The sequence below is a fragment of the Coregonus lavaretus genome (assembly GCF_964263955.1).
Source record: "Coregonus lavaretus genome assembly, chromosome: 30".
Classification (NCBI taxonomy): Eukaryota; Metazoa; Chordata; class Actinopteri; order Salmoniformes; family Salmonidae; genus Coregonus; species Coregonus lavaretus.
In genome coordinates this window covers 28742578-28762290 of record NC_140017.1, presented here as the reverse complement: position 1 = coordinate 28762290, position 19713 = coordinate 28742578, and the positions used below count along the sequence as shown (strand labels likewise).

General features: G+C 40.3%; 1 protein-coding gene across 2 annotated transcripts in view; it reads right to left on the bottom strand.

The window, feature by feature from the left end:
• The window catches only part of LOC311105384 (Friend leukemia integration 1 transcription factor-like), a 35251-nt gene extending 18684 nt beyond the window's left edge, over window positions 1-16567 (bottom strand). The window contains exons 1-5 of one of the 2 annotated variants that reach the window (XM_084147528.1): window positions 16444-16567; window positions 13787-13875; window positions 4037-4248; window positions 3547-3704; window positions 2582-2785 (exon numbers count right to left, since the gene is read on the bottom strand). In XM_084147528.1, coding sequence (XP_084003654.1) covers window positions 2582-2785; window positions 3547-3704; window positions 4037-4248; window positions 13787-13831 — 619 coding nt within the window. In that variant the 5' untranslated portion in view covers window positions 13832-13875; window positions 16444-16567. Of the gene's footprint in view, window positions 1-2581; window positions 2786-3546; window positions 3705-4036; window positions 4249-9567; window positions 9678-13786; window positions 13876-16443 lie in introns of those variants that run through there. The other variant, XM_084147529.1, reaches the window with a different exon arrangement.
• Between the last annotated feature and the right edge of the window lie 3146 nt (window positions 16568-19713).

Below are 19713 nucleotides of genomic sequence, written 5' to 3'. Positions count from 1 at the left end.
GTAGAGTGCAAACAGCAGAGGATAACCGTCATACATAGAGGGTGGGATATCCATGGAATTATATTTCCTGGTTTACTGAAATAACTGATTTTATGGATGGCCACCAACATTATGGCTTAGTATGTTTTGTGATGGCCATCCACCAACTCCATAAAATGCAGTGGATGTCTATAAAACCTAAACTATACAGCACAGAACGGTACACAGTCCAGATGATCTGTACGCGATGCCAGATGCTGCCTGTTCTCCTGATATCTTGCTTATAGATGGCATTTGCATATTGGTGCAGAGAAACCTTGTTTCTTTACAGTCGTGTCTCGCTGCCAAAACATGCGAGGCCGTAATGTACAAAAGGCCTTGCAATGAATCAGCCAAGCTGCCTCCATTGTATATTACAGATAAACTTCCTGTTCTCTGCTGAACACATAGGCCTCACTCGCTCGCGTGATTCCTGAGGCAATGCACCTGGGCTTCATCTTACTGTGGCCTATGTGGAATAAGGCAATCCTAAATGGAGGGAGAGCGGGTTACAGTCCAGAGATGATGGTTATCTACAGGGAAAAAACTCTTAAGTCCTCATGGCTGCGATGGCTGTATGTGCCAAGGCCTGCAGGGCAGCCATTTTGGAGAAATGGGGTCCAGGTTTCCAGTAAGGCTGTATCATTGTCTGGCGACTGTAACATGATGACAATGGTGACAAAACACAGTGAGTCATGTTATTCCCCTTGGTTTGGCATTCTTACCCTCAGTAAAACATCTAAAAGCAGGGGCGATGCGCTGAGAAACAGAGATGGAAATGTCTGTGCTATTTAAGCCTCCTCTACTCTTTATGAAAAAAACTATCCAGGCAAAAGACATAATGTAAAACATTACAAACGGGTAAACCACGTTTTCTGGCATTCTCACATAGCCGGGTGAACGAGATTGGATGTAAATTATGTCAATGTCAGACTGCAGTACAGACTGGCTAATGGAAGAATTTCTGTTTTGTCATCTTGTCACTGTTTGTTACCACATTGAGAATAAAGATCACTGAGAAACTAGAGTCCTACACATCCACAATCCATCACTGACATATACTGAAAAAATATATAAACACAACATGCAACAATTTCAAACATTTTACTAAGTTACAGTTCATATAAGGAAATCAGTCAATTTAATCTATGGATTTCACATGACTGGGAATAAAGATATGCATCTGTTGGTCAAAAATACTGTTGATACCTTTCAAAAAAAGGTAGGGGTGTGGATCAGAAAACCAGTCAGTATCTGGTGTGACCACCATTTGCCTCATGCAGCGCGACACATCTCCTTCGCATAGAGTTGATCAGGCTGTTGATTGTGGCCTATGGAATGTTGTCCCACTCCTCTTCAATGGCTGTGCGAAGTTGCTGGATATTGGCGGGAACTGGAACATGCTGTCGTACACGTCAATCCAGAGCATCCAAAACATGTTCAATGGGTGACATGTCTGGTGAGTATGCAGGCCATGGAAGAACTGGGACATTTTCAGCTTTCAGGAATTGTATACAGGGGGCTGTGCATTATCATGGTAAAATGAGGTGATGGCAGCGGATGAATGGCACGACAATGGGCCTCAGGATCTCGTCACGGTATCTCTGTGCATTCAAATTGCCATCGATAGAATGCAATTGTGTTCTTGTCCGTAGCTTATGCCTGCCCATACCATAACCCCACCGCCACCATGGGGCACTCTGTTCACAACGTTGACATCAGCAAAACGCTTGCCCACACGACGCCATACACATGGTCTGTGATTGTGAGGCCGGTTGGACTTACTGCCAAATTCTCTAAAACGATGGTATGGAAATTAACATTTAATTCTCTGGCAACAGCTCTGGTGGACATTCCTGCAGTCAGCATGCCAATTGCACCCTCCCTCAAAACTTGCGACATCTACAGCATTGTGTTGTGTGACAAGACGGCACATTTTAGAGTGGCCTTTTATTGTCCCCACCACAAGGTGCACCTGTGTAATGATCATGCTGTTTAATCAGCTTCTTGATATGCCACACCTGTCAGGTGGATGGATTATCTTGGCAAAGGAGAAATGCTCGCTAACAGGGATGCAATCAAATTTAAGAAATGGAACACTAGTCACTTTAAAAATGTTTACATATCTTGCACTACTCATCTCATATGTATATACTGTATTCTATTCTATAATATTCTACTGTATCTTAGTCCATGCCGCTCTGTCATTGCTTGTCCATATATGTATATATTCTTAAATTCCATTCCTTACTAGATTTGTGTGTATTGGGTATATGTTGTGAAATTGTTAGATATTACTTGTTAGATATTACTGCACTGTCAGAGCTAGAAGCACAAGCATTTCGCTACACCCGCAATAACATCTGCTAAACACGTGTATGTGACAAATAAAAATTGATTTGATTTGATTTGTGCACAACATTTGAGAGAAATACGTTTTTTATGCATGTGGAACATTTCTGGGATCTTTTATTTCAGCTCATGAAACATGGGACCAACACTTTACATGTTGCGTTTATATTTTGTTCAGTATAGATCAATTCAAATGGCTGCCAGAACTTACTTTCCCTGAGGTAATTGAGATGAGAGAGTAGGACTTCAGCGTTGTACATGGTGGTCAGTCGGAGGAAGTCGTCCTTGCTCATCTTACACAGCTCCTTGCCGTCTGTGTTCTGGAACATGGCCGTGTCCATCTCCAGCAGGCCGTACTCCTTGATGGCCCACTCTAGCCACTGGCGGACATGATCCTGAGACCACAGCGATGGATCTGGAGAAATACAAGGGTACAGAGGTAGTGTAAACAGCACAGGACAATCTACTCTTTTCACAGTGATTGAGAATGCATTTAAAGTTTTGGTCTCATAATTATTTCCAAATGATGGCTAATGTATCCATCCGTTATTTTCACTTGTTTATTTATCTAGCTATTCATTCATCCATCTTTCAATTCATTTATGTGACCCATCCTTTCCCAGATTGTTTAGCCTATTTAATACGATTATAGAGTCAAATCATATGCCTACATTTATTCTAGAGTATATCTGATGTACCACACATCTCTTCCAAGACTGACAGAGAGAGAATGTTTCCTAAAGCATTTATCCCTCATAAATAATACTCTGTAATATGTGAATCAATTAGCCAATGTAAAGAGCTCTGGCTGAACAGACCTCTGTTGCCTGTATGTGTTTAGTCATGCTCCCATGAGTAAGCTAAAACATTACTAACAAAAGCATCAAAGAGCCTTCACCCGTGACCCAGCTAAATACATCCGGGGCTAATAAAAACATTTCTACAACATCGGAAAATGTATGCCAATTGAGAGCACGTTTATAGGCCCTCCATCTGACTATGAAGAAAAACGATTGAAAAGTAAACCTTTCTCACAGCCTGGAATGTAGAGTCATACTACTTATAGGTCTAGTTTATGAGCAATGAATAACATCGGAAATAAAATAAAAACAATATGTGATTTTCGTTAATTATAAAGAAATACCACGTGGTTTGTATCATAGAAGTCATCGTTACCTGCGGGGACGATGACTCTCCTCTCATTGGTGGTCATGTTGGGGGGCGGAGCGTTCTTCTCATCCATGTAGCTTCCATAACTCATCTGAGACGTGTCGTTGCCCCCCACCAGCTTATTGCATTTACCCCCCACACTGCAGTCCACTGGGGACTCCCTGCTGCACAGACACAAAGTGTCAGTGTCAGGGAGAGACATCTTTATATTGGCTCTAAGCATGTATTAAAGTGTGATGAAAATGGTTTGAAATATAGACCAACCACAGGGCCAATGGAGCAGATGAGTGAGTGGTAGATGAGCAGCTCACTTACTGCAGAAGGTGGCCAAAAATCATATCTAACTGTACACAAGCAATTGTTATGATCAACTATCCTTTTGAATATAGACTAATCTAGGAAACATCAACTCAAATCAGCAGAGACGAAGACATACAGGGACAAGACATAAGAGCTGGAGTCCAGTGAGATGGACTGTGTCTACTGCTGAATGTACCTGGATCCATTGATGTGGTCATACTCTCTCTTGACGTTGACTCGGACTGGCTGGTTAATCCACTCTTGCTGAGGGGGTAATGGGTTGATTTTATGGGGCTGGACGTAGTCCTGTGTGCCAGATGCAGTCATGTCTGTCTTGGGTAGAGGGGCAGCAGCAGCGTAAGGAGGCTCAAACAGGGACTGGTCTTCACTCACCACTGACAGTGCCTCCTGCAGGCCAGAGGAGGAACAGGTTATAGCGGGGCACCTCTAGAACAATAGAGAGAACCTGTGATCTCACAACTTCAATCTCTCACTTGTTGTAGACACATTTTGTTTACAGTAATTATGTGCAGTTATGTGTCATATCGCAATCTGGCATTCTAAGTGGTTTGTGTATACAGCGATTGAGCCTATGTAGCAACTACAGCTTCCTGTTGATGTTGCCATGACTTCAAACATGACTACAATTCTGATGACTACTACACACAACAAGATCTAGTCTGAGTTTTCCTTCCACAGAGAAGGAACGTTAGCTGAAGACTCAACAGAAACAGCGAGGGGGTCAGTTCTACATTGTCCCCAGAGCAGTGGCTCAACTGGAGCAATGTACATTTATTAAAGAAAACAAACAGCTCCACTGGAACACTCCTCTGTCTGTGTCCACGTGTTCCGTGTCATGTCTGGTAACTGATGCATGGAATACATATCAGCTCTATCCTTGCCAGATATGTATATGGACTAATGGGAATACAATACTTGCTATTCCAATAATCCGACATACAATAACCTATACACAGAGCCAAAGAGATGTACAGTATGTATGAGAGATACAGGTAAACGGCTCTGCCTGTATAGACTATGGCAGCCTCTTAGTTAAATCAGTTTCAAACCCTCTGTTTACTATGGATTAAGGAGCTGGTGAGGCCTGCCTTGCCTCAGCTCTGTCAACAACATATTTTAGTGAAACAAAGCAGCAGCAACAGAGACAAACTGATCTAGAGTCATTACAGTTAAGCCATTTAAAGGATAAGGCTCATGTCTGACACACATCTGATCTGATAGCATCTGATGTCACAGATTAGACAGAGATATCTGTAATCCTGAGGGATTAAAGATATTTTCAAAGATAACATCCTAGATCAAGACAAATATGTGCGATTAGTGCATAGTTCTTTCCCCGTCGAACAACAAAGTATGTAGGCATCAAAACACGTCTGACTGTTCATGAAATAGCAAACATCGATAAAAAAAGGCTACTAGGGCTACATTTTAATGAGCCCTAACAAGTGAAAAAGTGAAGCAGAGTTTGCCCTGTGGACTGGAGTTGCAGTGATACATGCAGTGGCCAGTCTGCTGTTTACAGCCTGTGTACTCATCTCCTGAGATGTCCAATCTTGGGATGGTGATTTCTATCTTCACTGCTAATCAGAATAATACAGTACATTCACGTACAGTGCATTCCAGCAAACTAACGCTGAATGTACAGTACCAGTCAAAAGTTTGTTTTTCTTTATTTTTACTATTTTCTACATTGTAGAATAATAGTGAAGACATCAAAACTATGAAATAACACATATGGAATCATGTAGTAACCAAAAACGTGTTAAACAAATCAAAATATATTTTATATTTGAGATTTTTCAATAGCCACCCTTTGCAATGATGACAGCTTTTCACACTCTTGGCATTCTCTCAACCAGCTTCACCTGGAATGCTTTTCCCAACAGTCTTGAAGGAGTTCCCACATATGCTGAGCACTTGTTGGCTGCTTTTCCTTCACTCTGCCATCCGACTTATCCCAAACCATCTCAAATGGGTTGAGGTCGGGGTATTGTAGAGGCCAGGTCATCTGATGCAGCACTCCATCACTCTCCTTCTTGGTCAAATAGCCCTTACACAACCTGGAGGTTTGTTGGGTCATTGTCCTGTTAAAAAACAAATGATAGTCCCACTAAACCCAAACCAGATGGGATGGCGTATCGCTGCAGAATACTGTGGTAGCCATGCTGGTGAAGTGTGCCTTGAATTCTAAATAAATCACAGACAGTGTCACCAGCAAAGCACCCCCACACCATAACACCTCTTTCTCCATGCTTTACGGTGGGAACTACACATGCAGAGATCATCCATTCACCCACTCCGCATCTCACAATAACACGGTGGTTGGAACCAAAAATCTCAAATTTGGACTCCAGACCAAAGGACAAATTTCCACCGGTCTAATGTCTATTGCTTGTGTTTCTTGGCCCAAGCAGGTCTCTTATTATTAATGGTGTGCTTTAGTAGTGGTTTCTTTGCAGGAATTTGACCATAAAGGCCTGATTCACACAGTCCCCTCTGAACAGCTGATGTTGAGATGTGTCTGTGACTTGAACTCTGGGAAGCATTTATTTGGGCTGCAATTTCTGAGGCTGGTAATTCTAATGAACGTATCCTCTTCAGCAGAGGTAACTCTGGGTCTTCCATTCCTGTGGTGGTCCTCATGAGAGCCAGTTCCAAAATAGTGCTTGATGGTGTTTGCGACTGCACTTGAAGAAACTTTCAAAGTTCTTGAAATGTTCCGTATTGAATGACATTCATGTCTTAAAGTAATGACTGTCGTTTCTCTTTGCTTATTTGAGCTGTTCTTGCCATAATATGGACTTGGTCTTTTACCAAATAGGGCTATCTTCTGTATACCCCCCCCCCCACCCCCCCACCCCCCCCCCACCCCCCACCCCCTCCCTACCTTGTCACAACACAACGGATTGGCTCAAACACATTTAGAAGGAAATAAATTCCACAAATTAACTTTTAAGAAGGCACACCTGTTAATTGAAATACATTCCATGTGACTACCTCATGAAGCTGGTTGAGAGAATGCCAAGAGTGTGCAAAGCTGTCATCAAGGCAAAGGGTGGCTTTGAAGAATCTCAAATATAAAATATATTTAGATGTTTTTAACACTTTTTTGGTTACTATGTGATTACATATGTGTTATGTCATAGTTTGATGCTGCACTATTATTTTACAATGTAAAAAATAGTAAAAATATAGAAAAACCCTTGAATGAGTAGGTGTGTCCAAACTTTTGACTGGTAGTGTATGGGTCAGTGATGTGCCAAAGGTTCTAAATTGCCCAAAGTTACAGCTTTTGAGGCCATTCATTGGGAGGGCTGGATGGACGATACTTTGTGACAACATCTGATAATGTTCTCAGAGTTGGACAGACGTGCCAGTGATTTCATCAGTCAAACCATCATAGCTGCATACTGGCAGTCTGGCAGCCATATACCCTATCAGAGTGGTCTATACAGAAGCTAGCCTGGGCTGTGGATGATATGTTGAGAGCAGTGAGGGAAAGGGCAGCTGTGCTATTATGGCTGTTGCACGTTACATTTACACTGACATATCAGCCCCTGCCATCTAATTAATGATTGGCAAGTGGCATGTGCCTATCAAGATTACAGGTTTTAAAAATACTGTGTGTATGCACTTCCAAACAGACAGTCTAACACACCAGTCTGAGTCTATTTGGTATGTGTGTTCTGTATCAGTGTGGAACACACACACTGCCAATGGTAAGGGTGCAACAGAGATACAGTTCATTGATCTACATTCATTGATCTACATTCTTATCTTCTGAACATCTTGTGCTAACATCCCTTCCCATGTAGGCTATTCAAGTAGCCTACAAAATAATATTCACAGGGAACAAAAAGAATAGCAGTCCAAGTCTTGCTTTCTCTAAATGATTTACAGTACTTATCAATAATTATATGGTACCATATGATGCCATTATCAACTCAACATAGGCTAATGTTGTTCACCACTCTCATTTATAAAGTAACAGGTCTTCCTAAGCTCTTCTTTGGAAACTGTGACAGTGAAAGTTGCCACCTGCCTGGGCCACCACAGATGCTTTACAGCCAAACGGCCTGGCTGCAAATGCCTCACAATGCGTTTTTTTTTTTAAGGGTCTGTGCGCCAGTACCCAGTGCACCACTTCCATCCAGACTGCACACGTCTATTGTGTCGTCCACACACACCCATCAGCATCGTTGCGATTCAGGAGGCATTCCTGTCCTTTGTTTGAGGAGGAAAGGGAAACCTGTCAGGAAACCAGATTGTGTAGAACAGGAAGCTCTCATGGCTCGATAACCCACCCCTTTGATGAGTAAAGTCTGAATACAGTTAGTAGTCAATCAAATATACAAACAGATACATACACAGTCCTGATACATTCATAATAATATAGTCATTATTGTTGTTATATTATTGTCATCATTACATTATAATTTAGCAGAATGTAATCAATCATTTCACAAGGCCTAAATGTTTCTATTTTGCATGTTTGTGTATTAAACAATCACAAACCAGTCAGGTGAGAATAATTTAATATAAATTCAACTTTTCTGTGCAGTCAACGCCTATACTGTTCCAAAACTTACACCGCACCAAGCTGCCACTTCAACCACACAAACCCACTTATTTCAATATCCAAAGAAAACACACTGGCAGAACAATACTATTATAACGGTCCAGTTAGTTAGAAATAGGTGCAGAATAACTCTATTTGACAATCGGCTATGTCTACTCAAACTCAAGACACAATACCGTGGTGTGAAATGCTGGGACCTAACCATCAAACATCTGCATAGCCATGCATCTGGAATTTCAATACTGGAGGCTGCATGGAGGACCACGCTTGAATACCCCTCCCTCAAGACTAAAATATGCACTCCCCTATTATGAATTACTTTTTGTCTTCAATATAAATATAAATACCCAGGTAAGACTGTGAGCCTTTTGTTATTAGTGAATTACAAGAAGGAGATGCGCAGTTTTCGCTTCTAAATCACTCCATGATATTTCCAAATGACATTTTGGCCATTGATAAGGCTACTAAAAATGGCAAGTGTTCAACACTCGTTTTACAACCGAAAATATGCGTTAAAAAGCTATGGTTTTACGCATGGATTCTACTTCCTTGTATAGCCTGCATAATAAACGCCATGAACCACCAAAACACCATCATTAACGTTTTGAACCATGAACTGTGAGAGGATCCCCGAGCACAGTGCCACCACTATTGCGCAGCCACATCTTTGACACATCATACTTTACAAAGAAACGCACGTTCATCTAATGACACAGCCATATATTGCTTAATCCCTCGCCAACACTATTTCAACTGGAGAAATATAATTGCTCTCTATTTTGTTATATAATACAGACTTTTCACTGAATAAAATAAGCACTTTGTTTAATTCCAGATGTGCGTCTACGCGCTCGTTCCAACATTGAAAACATATATCGAGTCTAAACATTTCTTTTCCAACCAAAGCTTCTTTTCACTTTCAGAGTTTCCTAAAGGAAAATGAAACTTCTGGATAAAGAGGAAAAGAGAAGGAAATCTGGTTACCGCTTTAGGAGCAAAATAAAAAGCCGTTCATTGATCAACATTGTAGGCTACTGCTCACAGACATAGTAACTCATGCTAAAAGGAGGCGCAACTCCGAAAAGCAAAGCTCTCACAAACTCGTCCACCCCGTCCTCTACCCTTACCTTAATAGTTCCGTCCATTTTGGGCAATTTTCAGCGGACCCCAACAATATTCCAAACATGACACGCTCCTGAATTAAATCCAGCCCCCGATATGTCGCAGAGAGAACGAGACAGTTAACCGGATGGTTTTTTTCCTCTACATTTGGGAAGTGAAGTCACCGCTTTTGAGAAGGAAGCTATGAGTGTCACTGCAAGCCCTGCCTTCATTGCAGCTCCAAAAAGCAGGATACTTGTCCCAAAGAGATAAGCAGGGAAAACAATTGCGTGTTCCCCCCGCTGTTAATGTTTTTACTCGGAAATATTTACAGAATGGTTGCCAGCGTTATGCATATGTTGTTGTAGGCTACATTTGTGTAATTTTTTATCCAAACGTCACAGACACTGGCGAATGAGTTTGTTTCAACAATTCCATCAATATACATTTATTATGTTAAATTAATTTGCCAATGAAAAGGTTATAATTTAAGCCGGTATAGACTGTTATGTGATTCCATAATGTTTTATAACCTCCTACTTGCTTAAATGCAATACGTAAAACATTTGTTTCCACAATTCAGATTTTACTGTAGCCTAAATCATCCCCTACTCCTTTAACGTCTTATATTCGCGTTTCCACTGCGAGACAGAGATATAAAATAGAGTTTCACTTTCAAAGCAGACAGATGTTCTCCTCGAGAGTGCTGATGAAATTAACTGTAAATCAAACCAAGAGGAATACGAACATGAACTACCTGTGGCAAGGGTTGATGCGATCTAGGCTACTCTTTGTTATAGCCTTCCAAGCCTCTGTGAAGTTTACCTGAAACACCATTAATAAAATCCAAGCACGCAGCGCCCCAGACGCATGTTATCATGATCTGCTCTACACGTGTGCATCTGCTATCCAACACAGTAGGGAATGATAATGGATTGTATATTTCCAAATATTGCAAAGGGGAACCCCCTCTCTTAATATGTTTGGAGTTTAGTAAATGTGTATGGTTTTCATTAATGTAATGATGAAGTATACCTACTCCCATGTGAAGTTATTACATTGCTATTACATGTTATTACATTATTATAGGCTTTTATTATTATTACTATTATTATTTTACTATTAGGACTAGGCTATAGTTGAACTACTTTTTTCCTTAGGCTACTGGAGCCATGGACAAAAATCTCCAGTCCCCACCCCCAACCATTTTTCCTCTACCTTTGAAAATTGCCCTCATCAATTCAGACAAAATTTCAGCGCAGATGCTAGACATGGAGCCAGTTCTGAACGTGACCAGACCAATAGGGCTCTGCCTGGGGAAGCGGCCATGCCACAGAGCGGCCAAACCGAGCCTGCGCCACTGCGACTGACAGACGGGCCGGCCTGTCTGCTCTCGACTTGGGGGTCTGTTGCAGGAGAGGCCCCCTCGAGACCACCACATCTGGATCCTGCTTGGGGTCAAGGCTTCTCTTGCCTGAGGCCAGTTCAGCTTCGTGTAATTAAGGGAGACACCTTGTTTAACTATTTAGTGGCCGTTACTTTTTCTTATTCAACATTCCACTGTTTTGGTTTTGTATCGGATTTCGTTCATTTTCGTTCAAAAGGAAAGTAGGCTGAATTATGTTATGGTATACTATTATTATAGATTCCATCCAGTTTAGACCCGTTTACAATAGCAGAGGGCATTGGTATGGCTTAAGTTTTTGAAAATAATAGATGTGTATTATTTTAAATAGCCTATTGACTAGTAGGCCTAATAGTGAACAACTGTCATTTTATGGGCCATATAAGTAGGCCTATTTCAAATATGCCTAATAACCCATAGAACGCTAACACAATCTTGTGTGATTTGTTGACACCTGAGGTTACTTGAGGTATAATGTGACCAAACTCTGAAATCACCTGGCACTATTGATTGAGTTGGTCATAGAGCCACAGTAACCGAGGCAAACCACTAAAAAACTAAAGACTAAGTAAGAGCTAGGCTATAGCTAATCAAATTATTCACGCCATTACGCACGAAACATGCAGGTTTATGCAAAGAGAGAAAATATGTCCCGGGATCCGCCAAGGCCATAATGAATACAGTGGTAACAAACATTTTCGGAGGCCAATAAACAGATGCAAGTTGGTTTATACAGCGAACCACAGAACATCTGGCTTGAGGCTGAAACTTGACAGCCAGACATTTCCTACCACGAGCTGTGGGAAGCCATAGCTCCTCCATTGGACAATACAAGAAGTGGGTGGTTACCACTTAGGTTAGTTTAAGTTTTTAAATGGTTGCCCTTTTGCTCATCATGAATTTACAGCACTTCACAACTTCACTTGCTTACATGTGCGCAAGAATAGCCTATATAGGCCTAAACGTCTCCATAATGTTACCAAATGATTTAAGGGTAAATTATAACGGTGATGATTATGCTGGTATTATTATAGGTTTTCATCATAATTATTATACAAGATTAGTAGCCTACTGAAAGAGGCCTATGTTTCTATTATTCGTGAACAAATATTAATTCATAAAAGATAAAACAAACTAACATTAGGCCTACTAAAAACCACTTCTATAAATTAATTTATGTGACAAACGTTTCAAGCCTATTATTCTAACCACTAGGCCTACATAGCCATAGATATGGATCGGCCATTTAAGTTCTGGTAAGCCCCTTCCATCTCTCGGCAAAAAGAAAAACAAAGTAAAAATACTCAGGCCAAACAGCGGAGACTGCAGCACACAAGACCTAACTGTCTGGTCCCTTGCTCCGGGCCATAATTAATTTGAGATTTATTTTTATTGGAGAGCTCGAGTCTCGCCTGGCCTTAACCAAACAAAACAAATGCTAGACCATGGATTCGCTTGAATGAAGCAGAATATTTCTTTAAAATGTGTCTTGAGGCGTGCCTGGTTCACATTCTAACCAATATCTTGCCCCAAAATGCAAAATAATTCAATGAAGGGTTCGATTAAAACCAGGGCAATGCGATATTCATTGACCTGACGAACTTTGTCTTAAATTTGGGTTGCTTAATGAATCTTAAGCATTCAGTGGTTAACCAAAGAGTACTTTGTACAGGTTTTTGGATTGGTTTCCCCGTCATTGCCTTTTTGTCTTATTTAGGGAGCAAAAATTGTAATTTCAAAGCACATTTTCTCCTCAAACATTCCTTGCTGTCCAAGTCTCCCAAAACAAATCGGGAATTGTTCAAAGGACTCAAGCAATGTGGCCAGTGAAACTTAAGTATTTCTGCAGAGCGCTACAAACGTTATGACTGTATGAAAAGAGCCCTTATATGCAAAGGGAAATAAGTCGCCAAAACATAACAACTCACTCTTGGAATATTTTGATTATAAAGATATTATGAATGGCTTGACAAGCACAATTGTTCATTTTCAAAACCATACAGGCTCCGCCTATATGCAATTGGTCTTCGACCAATGATCGATGTAAGATATGGCATCACATTTCCAATATTATTTTAAAACAGCCTGATTCACATAATAGCCTACCGAAATGTTGATGTATTATGATGAGCAATCAACAGGCAGCACAATGACAAGTAGGCATATATACTAACACAACACATTCCCATAATACATGACGACTGCACTTACACTGATAGTTTCCTAAACTCAGGTTATGGCATGTCCTGGATTGTGCCGTTTAATGTAGGATATAAGATTAACAATGGGAATTAATATTTCGTTTCAAACCAATTGTCCCAAGGCCTATAAATTGTCTGGTTGCAGGAATTACACGATGTACCATATGATTCAATGCACAGAGTTTTAAACGTGAAAACCAGATGTCCACTATTTGCTTTGTTTACATTCTTTGAGACTGTGGCGGAGAGAGAACAAAAACTGCGTGATGTCAAATATAATAATGTGCTATAACAGTCCCGCACTGAAGGCAAAGAAATTAAATGGATCTTGATGTCCAGACAGATGAACAGAATCACATTATACAGTAGGCTTCCATACAATGTTTGAATACAGGCCTATTCTTGCAGAACGGTTATAACATGATAACGACGATGGAATAGAGAGAGACACTTGTGCCAATTTATAGGATACCTATTCAATATCCCTCTCATATTAGGTCTAGGGTAGGCATACCGATAGCGATTTAAAAATGACAAGCAGACACTAATTATTCACAAAGTATCATCATGAATATAAAATTAGGGAGGACCCAGACAGTCCACCAAAATTACCTGCTCGAAGAGACGATGTTGTCTTACCTTGACGTAAGACGAAGTGTCAGGCACGGTCTGAAACATGTTCATAGAACTGAGAGGGCCGAGAGGTGTTCAACAGTGTTCAACCGGCCCTGGGGAGAGGAGAGGAATATTAGCACAAAATAGGGGGAAAACTGAAAAAGCGAAATATATTCAAAAATAATAATGCAATAAAAGAATTATAACAACACAAGTAAATAGAATAGTAAAACATATTAGTAATGTACTAATAATGTGCATAATACTACTTCTAATAATAATGCGCATATTGATCAATTGTGGTTCAATGCAAATGAAAATAATTCAGTATGTAATAACAATGTCATGACAAATAAAGCCTATAGTGTGGGGAATAATGCATATTATGTCATGCCAATATGTAATGTCTAAATAGCTATGATAGCTATGTCTGATTTGTGGAAGAACGACTCTGCTTCCTATTGGTAAAATAGCTACAGTAGGCTAGACGTAACACTGGGATAACAAACTCTCCCGCCCACTCCTTCAGTAATGCATTCGACCATCAACAACCTCTCTTCATAATGCACTAGCATCCACACAGACAGCATTCAAGCTTCATTCATCCATTAACTCATACTTCATTGACTCTTTTGTTAGCTATTTTATTTTATTTTAAATGAAATATCTTGTATTTTTAGGGCCCCATGCACACTTTTGTGCATTTTCAATGGCAGTGATCTCCTGAAAATATTCCCTTCAGGCTAACAGTCCCGTTTTCTGCACTCTGGTTGTTATCAAATTAGTTTTGTTTGGATATTTTTTCTATTCGCCCTCAAGTGAAATTCTTTATTTATATAGACTTTTAGCCAAGTCTCCAAGCCTCAGGCCACATATTGTGGTTTCAATTAAATAAACAATTTGAAAAACTTTTTACTTTCGGAAGCCTTTTGCTATTGTTCATACTGTTGTGATATCAGGGTAAGTTATTGAAAAAGTAATCAATAACCACCACAGCTAGAGAGAGATCTCTGGAGCCCGCCACGAGCACCTTGCGGTTTTGTGAATTGCGATCCATTCCGTGCAACCACTTCCACCAAAATAAGGAATAGGTCAGATTTGGTTCATTGGCCCACTGTAAGTTATTGGACACAGACTTGACTCATTCAGACATATGACCGTCCTTGCCGTGTTGTTTCCTTCGTCACATATTTAGTGGCACAATGATAATCTAATAACCAATCACATATTCCCATGCATTATACCACTGTTCATGATGACCAGAACCACTACCATGGTTGAATGACTTTAACTTGCTCCATAGACAACTCATGTGGAGAGAGCAGGGCAGCAGAGCCCCAACCCCAACCCCCATCACGTTTCTCCCTAAAGCTTAGCACATATTGAAACACTTTTCGCTTTAATAAGTGCAGCTTACAAAGTCTAGGGTGAAAGGGCAGCTCGAGGACGGTGTCTTTAGCGGTTCCCTGTGTGCAATTATCAAGAAGGCTGGCACATTCAGCATTTAACATTCCTAACATCAAGCAAATTACACTGAGACAAACACTGGTCTCCAGAACGAGTGAATAATGAAAACGAACTTTTTATTGTCAGTGCAAAGATTGCAGCCATAGCCTAATTAATTTTGACACATCCGCTGACATGAGACATTCACTGTCATTGTGAAAACGGGGAATACCGAAAGGTAAAGTAGCACTTGTCACTATAGGCCTACAATACATGGTGCAGGGCTCCCAAAACAACAGCGGCATTATGTTAAAAATAACCACATTTCAGAAATACGACGAAAACTAAATCGACCACTACACATACAGAATTCATGTTATATCAATCTATAAATAAATACATATAAAACACACGGACTGACTAGTGTCTGATCAGATATTTTATAGGCCCACATTCACATATTTTATGGAATCCTTTCACGTTTGGCTGAAATGTTTTGGTTATTGAATTTCTGCCTCAGAACCGGCTACTGATACATTATCCAAGGGGCTTATGATCATGGCACGATTTATAATTGTAGGGGACCAATATTTTCGTATTTTCAGCTCCTGTAGGCAAACGTTAGGCTCGCCTCATAAAGTTTCCCAAATGCATCCAATTTCTAAATGGTAAAAGAGCATAGAATTCCGCATCTGTAGCCAATTAGCCGACTCGCGGCTCAGGAGGACTGTTGAAAAACGGCAGTGACTTTCCTCCGAGACAGCCCGTGGGCTGGAAGCCTCTAGTGTTACATTTTAAGCAAATTACCTTGCACGAGAGCTTGCTGTTATCCATCATACATGAGAACGTACTGATTTCCCCTAATCTATGCACTTTTTTCTAACCACAGTTTTCAGTCATCTAGCAACCATGAAAGCGAGTTATATTAGGGCAAACTAAAATACATTTCGAAAACAAACATGACTTGTAAACGAAAAAGAAACAAAATGTCATTTTTCTCAGATGACAGCCTGCAAAACATTTGTTTAATCTAAATGGAAACCAGTTCCGACGACTGGCATTGAATCTTGATAAATTAGATAGTTTTATGAAAAGACAGGCTACATTAATTTAGAATTAGTAACAAAACAGTGAAATTGATTCATGGTCACCAAACACACAGCATGCACAGAGCTTTGTGGCTGGTTAGAATAGCCTACGAGTCGCAATCTTACAAATGCCATTTCCTCACTCACCTGTCGTTATGTTGTCAGTCGTCTATTCTTTCAGTTTAATTATTCCCCAATTTAAATAATTTGTCCCGTCTATTCAAAGTCGTTACCATGGATGACAGTAAGTTATTTTGAGAAGGTGTATGGAGCGCAGGGTGTATGAATGGGAATGTTACTGTGATGAGAGAGCCGCCAGCCGGCAACCAATGGGAAGTGAGTGAAAAACCTCCCCTTGCGTTTAGTGTGAGAGGGAGCCGGAGCTGCAAGTCAATTGAACCATGAAATAAGGGACATCTAGAAGACCTAGGAACAGCACCATAAAAAAGGCAAGTAGTGAGAGGTCCTTTTCAAATTGGAAAAAGACTAGGGCCTAATGTCCTTCCGCCACCCTTTCGTAGGCTATTGACTGTCACCAAGTGTTTTTAGGACAAAATAAATAGGCATTTCTACACACCTGTCCATGCAGGCTAGGCTTATGCTATGGATACACAGGAAATCGAATTAACTTTTTTACAAAACTTAATTAAAATGCTTTACCCAAATAAATATCATGCCAACTTTGAAACCACAAATGATATCTTATTGATATCAACCATATGAAACAGTTTCTGTTGTTAAACATCATGTGTTATTTTCACACACAGAAAGTGACAACATAATGTCTGATGGAATACGTTTTCTTTCCCTTTACGCATTTACAACAGTACAGTCAGCTTGAATTAAATGTCAATCTTTAAAAAAAAAAAGGAATTTCTCAGATTTTACTTTGAAATGTATCTCCAACAAAGCAGGTATTCTTGTGATAGTTCCCGCAGGAATAATTGCAGCCATAGCAGGATCCGCGCTTCGTGGCCTCGTGACAGATACACGCGTCTCCAGTGAGTTTGTCTTTCCTGTTCAGTTGACCGCACTCAGTTCAGTAACTTCATTTCCTACACAGTGCCCTTATCCTCCACCCAAGAGTCCCTCAAAGGATGTTGGGCAATTCACAGTGAGAAAAGTTGCCCAAGCATAGGATTTTACAGCCTCATCAAGGTCGTCATTTAACGCAGGACAACAAACGTGAAATTGAGCTTTCAGTTATCTACATAAGCCTTAGGTATAGGCACTTTGCATAAGACCTAACCCATGCGGTCAATAGTCTGTAATGGATACATGTTGTAGCCTAGGCCTATGGGACAAAGCTGGCACATTATTGTATTACCATGGCTGGTGCGCACTGATGTGGTCAAGGAGTTCCTATATAAAATAACATCAGTTGCTACATGATTGCGCTTCTACAGAACAATGACCGGAAATTCTAACATCCATTATCTGACAATGTTCTCAACTTCTCAATAATGTTTCCTTCTGTTCCATGACATAGGCTACAGTCATATTCCGGTAGCCTTCTTTTAATACAATCTGTTCAGCACCTGTTGATTTTGTAACAGATAACTAAAGCGTGGAACCATACAGACCTAGGTGTGTGAATCATTGAAAAACAAACCCCACAGAACATACACACGACTTCAACATTCTAAAGTTGAACATCCAAGAGCCTTCTAGCGGGACACCAGGAAAAGAAAACAGTGGACTGACTAGCCTACCTATAGGAGTTCCAGTTAAAATGGTTAGGAACATTGACATTTTGAAATCTGTAATATATGTCAATCTAATCACAGAAATGGGTAATGGCATTCATGACAGATGCTACTGTCAATTTCATACATAGTTTATTGCCAATATGGTAACTTTATTTTCCTTTTTAGAAGACCCATTGGTACCCTGTGATAGAGTAGATTTTTACATTCCCATCCAGAGGTTTTGTGTCAGTTATTTACTCTGATTGTATTTTTTTTAGTTACCCTTTATTTCACTAGGCAAGTCAGTTAAGAACAAACTCTTATTTACAATGAGAGCCTACCCGGCAAAACACAGACGACGCTGGGCCAATTGTGCGCAGCACTTGGGACTCCCAAAAACTGCTGAATTGTGATACAGCATAGAATCGAACCAGGGTCTGTGACGCTTCTAGCACTGAGATGCAGTGCCTTAGACCGCTGCGCCACTCGGGATCCCTTTAATCATCTTCACTTACTACAGCAGAAAGATATTTCAATGGTTAAAACATGAGTAAATGATTTGGCTGTTGATACAGAGGCTATTGATTGAGAGAATGTCTGGGATAATATATTTCACTCATCAAAGAACCCAAATCATCAGGTAATTCATTTTAAGCTCTGTCATAGGTCGTACTGGACACCACTGGTAAAATGTAACGCAAAACAGGATCCAAGGCCAAACTGTGACCTATGTTCCCTCAATAGGACACTTTGCACATATAAACATATGATTTGGGATTGTCCTGAGGTTTACGAGTTTTGGAGGAAAACGTAATCTATTCTCTCTGACATGATTGATAAAACTGTAACCAAAGACAGACAGTGCAGTATGAAGAAAGTCAATACAGTATGAAGATAGGCTAAAACTGCTTCTCCAAAAGAAATCCCATGTCACACTTCTAGGCAATGTAATGGCGACTTCATGCATAGAAACACGTCATCGGGTGTAACGGTCGTCTCACGCCTAACTGCGCATGGGCTGGCCATCAAATTAAAGGCATTACTTCAATATAAAGTTGTTTATTAAGAAAATGAAAACGTGTCAGTTTGTCACGTTCACGAGGTTGGAGTAATAACACGGTCAACTACTTAAGACACAGGCTCGAATCTAGGTTGTGCTTTAGATTGAGAGAATATTAACAACTAAGAAATATTTGTCACTTCTCTCATTGACTTCTCAAACCCCAAACCCAGGCCTGGTCTGTTTGGTCTGTTTCACAAGCGTTCCCCGAAGTCTCGCAATGTTGCACCTCTGGGTTTAGAAACTCTGTGCTTTAACCCTTGAACCAATTCCTCTGTTACTTAAAAGGACATTTCAAACATTTTCAACTTCATATTCATCATCTCCAGCACCACCACAACATCAACATATGTGAAAATGGCCCGTTTCTATGTGTTGTAGAAAAAAAGATAGAGGAAGATAAGTGTTTCCAATGACATCATCAGTGTGCATCATGTGATTTTAACCAAATACAGTAGGCGTTGATGATGTCACTGGAAACGCTTATCTTCTATCCTTTTTACTGCAAAACATAGAAATGTGCCATTTTCACATACACTGAGCATACAAAACATTAAGAACACCTGCTCTTTTCATGACATAAACTAACCAGGTGAATCCAGGTGAAAGCTATGATCCCTTATTGATGTCACTTGTTAAATCCACTTCAATCAGTGTAGATGAAAGGGA